This window comes from Lepisma saccharinum, chromosome 17, assembly GCF_977018435.1.
Source record: "Lepisma saccharinum chromosome 17, izLepSacc3.1, whole genome shotgun sequence".
Classification (NCBI taxonomy): Eukaryota; Metazoa; Arthropoda; class Insecta; order Zygentoma; family Lepismatidae; genus Lepisma; species Lepisma saccharinum.
Window position 1 is genome coordinate 8,205,548 of NC_139245.1, and position 12,382 is coordinate 8,217,929.

Here is a 12,382-nt window from a genome sequence, read left to right on the forward strand (position 1 = left end):
AATGCACTTCGTACTTCAGCCAAAAGCATGCATTACACCATATGTTCTGTTTTGATACTAAATTAATGTCTAGCAATACTCACGTAAATTTAAAGCTCTTAGAACTGTTTTCACCTGCATTAACTCAAGCAAAGACTGTCCAATTTATGCTGAAAATTCTACTAGCTGCAAGTATTACTAGACCACAGTTATCTACCTTGGTAAAAGTGTCATCATGTAGTCCAAGCAAGGGTGCACATACCCCCAAAAGAGTGCTGGCATCAATATTGTAGCCTTCTCCATGCAACATCTGCCGCAGATTATCAAGATCAGTCTGCATGTTCTCCAAGTGATCGTCAAAGTCTTCCCTGAGAGCGAGAAACATATGTACATTAATATTTCACAGTGGAATTTTTTCATCAGTTTGACATACAAGATGCTTCAAGATAAATATACAAGAATCTAGAAATAAAGACAAGGGTGTGTAGATGTTCTACAGTGATTAATTCTCATTTACCATTACGGTGACCAACATTTTGTAGTCAACCTAGGACACATACCAATGTCACCAAAAAATACAGAAACCGTAATTTCATTATTAATATTATTATGTGAAAGACACTACACTACACAAATATTAAACTTAATCATAGAAAAAATATCTACTTGCACTGAAAAAACACCAGGACAAAGAACTATGGCTACTTGAAGAATTCAGAAATGTAAAACGTAACTTCAAATTAGGAAGCAAAAATTGTTCTGGAAAAATTATACTTTAGAACTAAAATATATATCCATAGAAAATAGCATCCAATGTTAAAGGAAAAATTCACAATTAGTGTCTCATTAAAAGAAACAACTCTCAGTTAAAAAGTAATAACTCTTCCAGGTATTGATGACGAAATCATTTTCATATCTACATAGGGAGCTTGTTGGAATTATTTAATCCGGTTCTTTATGATGAGGGAGCGGAAACATTAAATAAATAATGTTGGACAGCACAAACTTATTCTACTGCATGGGTGTCTATCTGTGAATATTTTGCACACCTATTTCAAAATATATAAGCATATAAGGAAGAAATAGGAAACTCATCAGAACCCTGGAAATTTGCCTGGCGAGTCATTTCTTGCATCTTCCTTATTTTTATAGAAACCCTTCAGGTCCCTTTTCAATTTTGCTCTCTCTCATGTATATCGAAATCGAGCGCATAAACATCTTGTTATCAGTCACTTGTACCTAAATGCATTCTCCAGGTACATAAAAAAATATGATGATGATGCAGTATCTTATTTTCCATAGTTTTAGCTTGTTCTATTTGTATTATGGTGCCAGAAATCATAAACTTGATTTGAGTAATGTTAAAATTTATTTTCCTTGTTGTTTTGTTATCCAGGTTCATTATTTGGGTACTTAAGCCTCACCATGTGTAAAAAATAACAAGTGAAGACATAGATTCAGATTTCAATCCAACCAATAGAAAGGGCACATAATATTGAATAACACAGCTTGTGGCTGCATTAATGAACATCTGGAAACTTGCGCTGTTCCTCAATGTAGAATTGTCTGGTTATTTTTCTTGTAAATTCCTTAATTGCCTATACAAATGAATCATTTCTTATTGTATGCATGTACTGCTTGGTTTAGGTTAACGTTTTTCTGCACACTTATGGTAACTACAAGCAGTTTTTTTTCTTTTTCAAGAGATCGCACACTCCTTTTGCTGGACATTTCGTATTTGTAACACAAGGTGTACATTAATACCTGAATTACTGCAATGCAATTACAAAATATTCTAAAGGTGTATTCAGATATGTTCATAGGCTTTCTTTTTTCTGGTGTTGCTGTTGTGACAGTTATTTTGAAATCAAGTTACACAAAAAATAACATTACCTCGATATGTCATCCATTATTGCCAAAGACATATTTTCTGGATGGCTGGTTGATGTACTAGGCTCTACGGTCTCCTGCTTTTTCCTCTTCTCCTTCGATGATGTGTTCAAAGTGGACTTACCTGAAGAAGCTAGCTCTGCAGGTAATAATATAGGATTTGATACCAATGCCTGCGAAACTATTTCTTCCACTTGCGGTGCTGGTGAACTAGCTTTCTCATTCGTTAACCTAGATGCTGGATCCGAGGCACTGGGAACCACGATTGTTGCATCTAGCAATGGAACAATATCGTTACATAGCTCAATTGTCTGAGGTGATAGCACAGTTGCTGCTGCATCAAGTTCAACATTCGAAGGGGCATTTGATGTGGAACCTTTGCCATTTCCCTCATTTGATTTTCCAGCTAATTTAGTTACTACGATAGCTGGATTCACAACCTTGGGATCCACAGTTACCAAAATTTCCGGACTCAGCGGGCACATTTCATCATCTAGGTGAGTACCAGCAACCTGTGGACTTTCGGGACACTGAATGTGAGGAGTATCGAGCAAGCTGCAAAATACAAGTACAATACATATATAAAAAGTCCCAGCAAAAAAACTGACTGCTAACTAGGAGCAAAGTTCACTATAAATTGTTTTCTTCAAAGGTAATATGGTTAATTACATAATACATGAATATACCAGAATATTTGTTCAAAAACAATAATGGATAGGTATTATAAGTTATAATCTAATCTTTATATTCAAATATTTATACTAATCTTTATATTCAAATACTTATAACTTTTCAGATCAAAGTAAGAATGCTCCATATTAATCTTCTGCATCTACAAGGGATGAATGAAAAATAGTGCCTACGATTCGTAACTCAACAACAGATGGCAGTAATGATGTGCTATAAGCATTCACTTATTCCTTGATATCTGCATTTCCATTCCATGTGTGAGAAGCAGTCGGGGCAGGGGAGATATATTGGCAGTGTCGTAAAACATATGTAGACCATAATGCACAATTCTCAGGACTTAAAATTTATAGTGCATATTTTGGACTTTTTAGTGCATATTAATATGCCCCTAATTATAAGGTGAGAAGCATTACTTTCCATTCATCCTTTGCACCACAAAATTTATCTTATTTCTCTTGTAGTCTACGGTTATTACAAGCATAAAAACATAGTTTTTCATTGTGACGTTTCAGAACACACGCTCCCTTCATCAGGCATTTATTTTTAGTTTGATTAAAGATACAGTTATAACAATGGATAAAAATTTTTAACCAAAAAGAATCAGTTATACAATGGATGTTGTCAATATTACATTGTTGTAATATAGCAACTTAACTGTGAAATAAGCAGCCTGTTTAATTATTATTTCAGATAAAAAATTTTGATCACATTTTTTTAAAAAACCATGATTCCCAAATATCATCAGGCAATTGAAAATCATCATTGCTTTCACAGAAATTCTTGATGTTTTCAGTTACATTAAATTTTAAAGATGGTGGCCCACTCCACTTGTGAAAAAGAAAAACTCCATAGTGGGTCAATGTTACCATTTTCATTGGCAGTGTATACATATGTGCTTGAAACGTCGTAACGAAAAACTGTGCTTTGATGCTTGTAATAACCGTAGACTACAAGAGAAATAATTCTACAATGCAAGCAATGCATCCATACAAGAAAAATTATCTGTTCTACAACAAATATAATGTACATGTTAGGAAATGTGCTACACTGATTTAGTATGTTAAGGTTTTGTATTAAATCATAATTGTAATTTCAAGATTGATAGGATATTTTCTTTCATTTTTCTTAACTGAAGCTGGAGAAGTAAAACTACTGTTGAAAAGGTTCTACCACAAAAATTGGTGTATCTTGTCATTCAAAAAGTATAGAAAGCAACAAATGACCTTACCCTTCTGGAAGGATGTCACTTTCAGCTGTTTCAAGTATCTCATTTTCATCAGCATCTGTGACATTGTTGAGTGTATCTGAATCCGGGTCAACCAAGAAATCTGCATCAGGGACGATGGTTTCTGCTTCCAGCTCATGAATAACAGGCCCAGTTGGAGATCTCAGACTGCCCTGGATTAACAATATTTATACATTACAGCTCTTGTACACAACATTACTTTAATTACATATCTTCCTCATCAATTACAGTATTATGGGATTTTTCTTTAAATTTTAGGTTGTCAAGCAAGTAAACACCTTTTTTTATTGTAACGTTTTATGAGAACTCACACACTCTCTTCATCAAATATTAATTTAAAACTTGATCGATGTTATAGTTATAACAGTAGGAAAATTTAACAAAAAAGTCACAGTAATATAATAAATCTTGTTAATAATGTAATGTTAAATATATATTTAAATGTGCAAAAAGCTTTGCTCATTGCAAAGAATACTGGAAAAAATTAAATAATGAGAATGATAATACATTATGGAGTCTTCTTCAGAAGAAGAATGGGAATGACATCACTTCCAAAATTTATTCCGCAATTGAAAAGGTCAAAAAACTTTGTAAATATTCATTAAGCTTTATAATTAGTTTAACAAGATTCTCAATTGATGATATGTATTGGACTTCTATCAAGATATAAAAATTGTTCCTCATTACACTTTGTTCGAGTCTAACAACTACATTAAATGTAATGGCAGCTTATTGTTATATTTCTCCTATTATTACACAGATCAAATTATGAATAAATATCTAATTCTCCCAAAATGTTTAATCACAAAAAGGTTTGTTTACTTGCTTGTGACAAGCATGAACTAAAAGAAAGTTCTACAATGCAGGCAATACATACATGAAGTATTAATTATGTTTATGTATTTTCATGCTTGAAATTTCTTGCGTTTGCATATGTGTGTGAAATCTGGTCACAGATTTGTAGTTCTAAGATACTTATTATGTGTTCTATGTATATGTTTGTTGCCTAGTGCCTATATGCACTTTTTAAAAACTCTTTTATTTTCTCCCCAACAATTAGGGGACTTTTCTCCCAAGAGCTCTATAAACAATGTCTGGGGAGAAGAAAGGGCTTTTATTTACTCTGTCACTGAAAGAATACAGGGTTAATTGAACATGGCATCTAAAAATATCGATATTACGAGAGAACCACCCATCGTGAATTACGAGTTTAGGAGGAAATTGGAGCAGATATTAAGCCTGGCAGGGCTTCTCGAAGAGGCAATTTTCTATACCAACTACCTTTCGTATGTATCTTGTAGATACGGAAAAGCAGGTTCCCCATTGCCAATCCATGAATTATTCTCGTAGTGCAATTCAGTGGTAAGAATAATGTATTTAGACCTTATTTGACTTTGTACATTGCAATATCCCAAATCAATGTCTACAAAAAGATCACTCACTTGTATAGAATGTATTAACACTTACAGTGCTAATCACATATATGTACGGAGTTCCCGAACTTCTTTAGTGTGCGGATTACGTATATATACGGAGTTGAATGCAAAATTTATTTCAACGGTCATTTGCCATACATTTACGGAGTTAGCAATCCTGAGTAATGTTGGAACATTGTACTTCCTCATACTGCCACTAGATGGTGGGCAAATGCTAATAACGGTTCTGTTCACGTCGTTGTCTGATAGCAATATGATTGCTTCCCTTTTCTAGTGGCGATGATTAGGGGGGGGGCAGTTGCTCCCCAATTTTCGCCAGTTTTGCCCCCACACTATGCTAAATCTTATCTACAAAGAGAAATATACTGTCTTTGCCCCCCTACTTTTGGCACCTTGCCCTTCCCAATTTTGGGACCCAATCGCCGCCTCTGCTTTTCTATGTCGCATATCTTGTCAACTTTTTATTTTTAGTACATTTCATATCATTTATGATGAAACGTCCAAGGTATCCATGTGGTTATAATGCAACATATATCAAACTTTTCAACAGTGTATGATACATATATTTTACATTTTTAGTTTTTGAGATATGATTTTTTAAAAAGTAGTCAGCATTCTTGGGACGGAAAGCGACTTAGAGGTCAGCAATGTAAGTGTTAAGGATGCTGTAAATAAAGAATATACAGGATCTTTATTGGTGAGAAGGGTTGTTTGATTGTAGCCTAATTACTCCTAGACAAATATGTTGAGAACTAGTTGATAAAAACCAAGAGGCACAGTGTAAAACAGAGTGTGCTTTGAAAGAACTGTGTGAAGTGTATAATAAATGGCCTTAAAACCAACTTGGAACTAGAATGGCTACATTTTCTTTAACATTGCATGAATTTCTTACTCCAGTTATTCTGAAAAAAATTCAGTGAATTTCGAACAGAGCTGCAACCTGATGCTTGCTTATTTTTTAAATAATTTCTCTCTCTCTCTCTGTCTAAATGGTACAAACTTCTGAGAAACCACCAACAAAATTTGCATATTAATAAATTAGAAATTAGTAACATTCAAGCATCATTACTCAATGTAATTACTTAAAGTACACTGGATAACAATCCACATAAATAAAAGTACCTACCATAAACAACAGTTTTCATGTTCAAGTATCAAAACTCTCAGATATTAAATGACTGAAAGTGGTATTGCCCAATAAGTATAACCTTTATTAAACAACTACTAAAGAAGGTATTACAATATTAGCATAAAAGTAACACACTGAGAGACTACATACTAAAGTTACACAAACAAACATGCCCAAAAATGAAAAAAAATGTCTTTACTTACAGGGATGGAAATTGGTTCAGAACTTTCTTCGTCAACATCTAAATCAAGTTTTTTAATCTTTGCTTGCTGGTGCGCAGAGTCATTCAACATCAGAGGGCATCTTCGTTTTATACCTAATCCTCGATTGGGTTGCACCAAGGTAACAAGAAACTGAATTAGCTGTGAAGGAAAAAGGATATGAAATGTGTAAACAGCCTTAAACAGAATGTAGAAAATAGACAAAACAACTTTGTAAGCCTTAAATTACAATAATTAAAATTCGTTAAATATTGATCAATATTGGTGTGGAAATATTATTTTCCAATGATATGCATCAATTTACCAGGAAACTTGCTTTAGAATATTCAAGAATTGCATCAGAATATTAAAATAAGTATTAAAAATCACTAAATATAGTTTTCGTGCAAAATAAAAAGATTTGTTTTGCAAAATTACCAGGATAATGAGGTTCTGCGAAAGTGTCACGTGGCATTTCTGCGGGCTCCGTGAAAAAGTATCGGGTGGTATCGGTAGATGAATTCCAACCGATATTTTTCGATACCGATATCAATACATCAGCATCAGTATCAGCTCAGCCATATTATATTCTTCTTTGAAGATATGGCCCTCTGAAAGGCTTTGAAACCAATCCAACTTTCTGGCTCCAAAAGTTCTGTGCCACCACTGCTAATTGGGATCATGAGGATAAGTGATTGATTGATTGAGTTGGTGTTTTAAGTCCACTTTATGCACAGTAAGGCTAATTGGGACTGGACATACACTTTAATGTGGGATCAAAACCACTATGAGCCTCCACCGGGTATCGAACCAGGGATCCCTTAGGATAAGTGATAAGATAAAACTGATTAATGGACACTTACAAAGAACACCCATGTTAATGTTAATGGTCCTCTGCAATGATGTAATGGTAACTTCAATGCAAATAATAGAGGGGTAGCAGATTCAATGTTGGAGGCACATAGTAGTTTGTACCCTACTTAAACTGCATGTCCAGTCCTAATTAGCCTACCTGTGCATAGAGCGGAACCAAAAACCCAAACTCAGTACGTTAGCATCTAAGTCTGTTAGTGTTATCACTAGGGAATGGAACTTTATGTGCTAAAAACTCGGTAATGTTTATTTTTTTATGTGTCATAAATGTTGAAAATATGTGATAAAAACAGGAAAACATGTGACAAAACTAAAAAAAAAAAACATTTGGTAACAAAACCAAAATATTACATGCATTTTAAACACCTGAAAGCAGTTTCTAAATGCTTACGTTTTAGTGAGCTATTTCTTGGAAGAATTGCAGTGGATCATCATAGTTTTCCAAATTCTCCATTATAAATCTGTGACGATTATCTCTAAAAAGCATATTATATTGCGAGAAAGATCGCTCCACATCATAAGAAACAATTCTTGCATATTTGAAGCACGAAATGCCACTAACGCTGAAGTTTTCCAAAGCTTCCTCTTCCCCTACTTCACCTTCCAAATCACGTGCAATTTGGCACAAAGTTTGAAAACCCTGATTTTTTCCCAAAATATTCTGTACATTTAGACATTAGCACTTGAGGGTTAGATCCAGTGGGGGTAATATTTTCCCCCCATAGGATCGTAGGCGAGGCGCCAGAAGTCTGCCAGCGAGCGTGTTCAAAGACAAAACACACCTAACACACTCGATATGAAAGAGGTGCGGAGAATAAACATTTTAACTTTGAGGATTTCGAGGTAGCTGAAGTAAATGAGCGATTTTATGTATTTATAATGAAAATTTGCAAAATATGTATCTACATATGGAAAACTGGAAAATATGCGTTTTTATGTAAAATAAAATTTGCTGTGTTGACATATAAGGCTATGATCAGAATTTTGGCAAAAACAAGGGGGTCTATCTTATCGCAGAAAAAACATTTATTTACCTAAAGTTCCGTTCCCTAGTTATCACTTCTACCAGTGAAATACACTTCTCTCATGGAAATAAGAATTTCAATTTAAACTGAAAGAGCATCATGAAGAGTGGAAAAAATGCCAATGCTCGAGAAAAGATCAGGTATTGGTAGAGGCACATATTTTTGGTAAATAAAAAAGCAAAATTTCGGTACAAAAACGGGAGTCAATTTCAGGTTCAAAAGCTGTAAATAAAATAAAATATCGGTGTTATAGTGGTGAAAAATTGGATGAAAAGTGGTATATAAAAATACATTTTGGTTTTAAAATTGTGAATATAATCCTAAATTTGATTTAAAAACTACACTTATTCCAGTGAATTAACATTTCACTTCTAATAGCACATTTATGTAGTTATCAGAGTATTACGTTTATTTCTGTGTAAAGGAGTCCATTTTTGCTTCTCCAATATTAATAGCAGAATTAATCAATTTTCTGCAAATTGCATAACTCTCAGGATAATTCAGACCTCAGAAGGTGTCGCGTCGGTGAATAAACCCTAAATTTCATGTTTAAGAGTTAATTTCGCTTTTTGCAGCTCATTCCGCATTATTTCGTGACAAAACATGGTCACAAAATGCATCTCACACCTTTCAAAAACATGAAAAATTAACACTACAATGTGTTTTTTCACATTTCATTTTTTCGTCAAAAACGAAATATGCATGCCCCTAGGTATTGGATAGTGTAAGAAAAAAAGAACAGGATTGGAACATAATGGAAAGAGAAGAGTGGTGGGAGATCAGAAGAAGCTTTTGTAAATGCTTCGACTTTAATTCCAACTGAGCCCAAGAGGAGGAGGATTACTTTAAATTAATGAATATAACAGCATGAAAAATAAAGAGCTCTTACCTTGTTTATAATGGTTTGTTGCTTTATATGTTTTTGCCTAAGAAGAGCTAACTCGCGCCACAGAGCTTCATTCTCTCTCTTCATTGAAGACAGTTTCCCATCTAAAGACTCTTGTCGCCCTTTCATATGCTTCACATCCAGCAGAACCTTAGTCACAAGTTCAGACTTCACTCGACCATCCTCAATCTTGCTAGTTGGTATCTACACAGGATGAAAAGAAAGATTACTAAAGAAATTAGCAGCCATGCTTCCTCATTATTAGGGATGAGCCCTATCAAATGTTGGCACAATCCTAATTTTCATCAATAACAACTTAAAAACAGTAAGATGTGTTTACACCAGGTCACTTGCAGTTTCATCCTTTGCCATATTTTTTTTAATACGAGGGTTATCCAGAAAGTAAATTACATTTGCATATATTGCCTCTACAATGGCATGCATGCATGACGAGCATATTTATTCTTTATCAAGATACAGATAACATTTGCACACATTGGAGAGAATTTACACGTGTTTATAATTTTTAAGAAAACCAAGAAGCACATTACTTGTGAAATGTGGCCTGTACTCCCAATTCTTGAATCCGAGGAACATAAAACAGGCTAAAATTTATTGTCAACTTTGTGAGGTGTGTGGAAAAGTGCCACAATACGGAGATGCATGCAACTTGTTAATTACTGATGTGGAAATGTGCATGACGATCTACACAGAAGCCGACCATCTGTGTTGCATGAAGATTTGCCATTCTTCACTGCTCCTACATATGAAATACATCCTTATCAACCAGTGGTTCCAAGGAGGTCAAATAAATTATTACATCATGGTTGGTATTGCAAGAAGCTTCAAATGATGCTTCATAACTAGAACTTACCTTCTGGATAATTCTTGCACTTTGCGTTGGTAATTCCAACATAATTTCCATACAGTACACTCCAGAAATTAATTGATTTCAGAGTTCATTGAGCAAAAAGGTTATTAGAAACTATACTGTAGACAAATTGTTTTAGTGTTGTGTTTACCAATTTCAGAAGGCTTCACTGAGTCCAATGCAAATTGTATGATATGGCAAATTCACCCGAAAATTGAAAGATGGCCCATTTTACTTTGTAACTCAAAAATAACCAAAATGTCACTTATCATGTTTTACACCCGAGCCCTTCAATTAATAGGACAAGTGGAAGATTTCTTTCTTCCAGAAAACTCCTCTACAGCCTACATGCTTTCCAGACAAATGAAGTCAAACTTTGCTACATTTTTCAAGTGTCACACACACAACACATTTTCATTAATACTTTTCATGCATTCAGGCTACGTCACCATACTCAAGTTTTTTTTTTCTTCATTTGTTAGGAGACACTACAAAGTCTTCATATTCCATGATATCTGTTCATTATGAATATTTTAATACAGTTGCATGTCTCCAACCTTACATTTTATGTCTGAATATCACACAAAAAATGCTGGAATGTCCCTGAAGGAGTAAAAAAAAGTGTTCATTTTAGCCGGATATACTCTCTGCAAAACTACTATTTCAGAAGTTTGTCATCAGGTGCAGATAACATGTACCTAGATACTGGCTATACATTTACATGAAAAATCCTAGATCATATTCTACCCCAAAATAACACATGTGAAATAATCCTGAGTTGCACCTAGTTATCCTTGTTTTGACCTCCCTCTGCTCCATGCCAGCTGTACTGGTTACTGTAAGAGACCAGGAAGTTGACTTGCTCATCAGCATAATCCAAGTAGCATTGCCAGATGCAACAAACTTTTTCATCAAAAGTAAAATTTCAGAGCAAAATTATTTCCCAATTGGAGACCAAATTATTTCCCAATTGGATGTACAAGGAGGTACCCAAAAAAATCGGAATAGTACTGCGCTGGGTGGAAACTTCCGTAGTACAAATTTTTCCCGCTAGGCAAGCGTCGAGCAATTCTTTGTGAGTCCAATGCACCCAGTGGCTTTGCCAAGGGAAGTTGTCTCTGGTCACGGTGATTTTTTTGTAAAAGAAGTTTCACTTGCACCTCGTTTTTTTGTGATGGCCAATGTAAGACAGCTTGCGGCTGTGAAATTTTGTTTCCTGCTCGGGAAAAATGGCGCAGAAACTGTTGTGATGTTGAACACAGCTTACAAGGACAACGCTATGGGGAAAACTCAAGTGTACAAATGGTTTTCTCGCTTCAAAAAAGGTGACATGTCGATTGACGACAAACCTCGTTCTGGACGTCCGTCAACTTCAAGAACGGACGAAAATTTCGACAAAATTTGTGAATGTGAACTTGCTCGAAGACTGACGACGGATCATTGAAGAGCTGGGGACGTTATCTGGACTACATTGCGTTACAGTGTGCGACAAAAAAAGCCTTTTTGGCAATGACTCTCTTGCCCCACGACCCTTACTCAACTGAGCTCGCTCAGTGCAACTTTTTTGGTTTCCCCGAATGAAGAGGGACATGAAGGGACAGCGATTTGACGAAGAGGTGAAGGAAAAAATGAGGAAGGAGCTGTCAGCCATCAGAACAGATGAGTTTAAAAAATGTTTCCAAGAATGGAATCACAGATTGGACAAATGTATTAAGTGTCACGGAGAGTGCTTTAAAGGTGATAAGGTTGTTTTGTGAAAAAGAAACAAAAATATATATATATATATATGGCTTTCAAAAAAAAATTGTTTTATTTTTGGGTTCACACTCGTATGTACTTGTGTAAATGTTGTCTGCATCTGCTAACAATAATTCTGGACTCCTTATGTTGCTAAGATTATATGCCACCAAAAAATTGATTGATTGATTTGGTGTTTTAAGTCCACTTTATACCCAGTAAGGCTAATCGGGACTGGATCTACAGTTTAAAGCGGGATCTGAACCACTATGTGCCTCCACCGGGTATCGAACCCGGGACCCTTTGATTACAAGGCGACGATGCTACCACTGCACCATCGAGGAGCCCCCCCCCCCCCCTCAAAAAAGAAACCTTGCATTTCTATCCCTTTAATATTTGCAACTGAACTCTCATCCATAC

The 12,382-nt window shown here is 35.1% G+C and overlaps 1 protein-coding gene across 5 annotated transcripts in view; it reads right to left on the reverse strand.

Moving 5' to 3' along the window:
* Positions 1–12,382, reverse strand: part of Hsf (Heat shock factor) — a 38,580-nt gene that overhangs the window by 11,822 nt on the left and 14,376 nt on the right. For 3 of the 5 annotated variants that reach the window (XM_083138883.1, XM_083138882.1, XM_083138881.1), the window contains exons 4-8: positions 9,358–9,558; positions 6,574–6,732; positions 3,788–3,957; positions 1,873–2,424; positions 197–347 (exon numbers count right to left, since the gene is read on the reverse strand). In XM_083138883.1, coding sequence (XP_082995009.1) covers positions 197–347; positions 1,873–2,424; positions 3,788–3,957; positions 6,574–6,732; positions 9,358–9,558 — 1,233 coding nt within the window. The remainder of the gene's footprint in view (positions 1–196; positions 348–1,872; positions 2,425–3,787; positions 3,958–6,573; positions 6,733–9,357; positions 9,559–12,382) is intronic. The other 2 variants (XM_083138885.1, XM_083138884.1) reach the window with 1 other exon arrangement.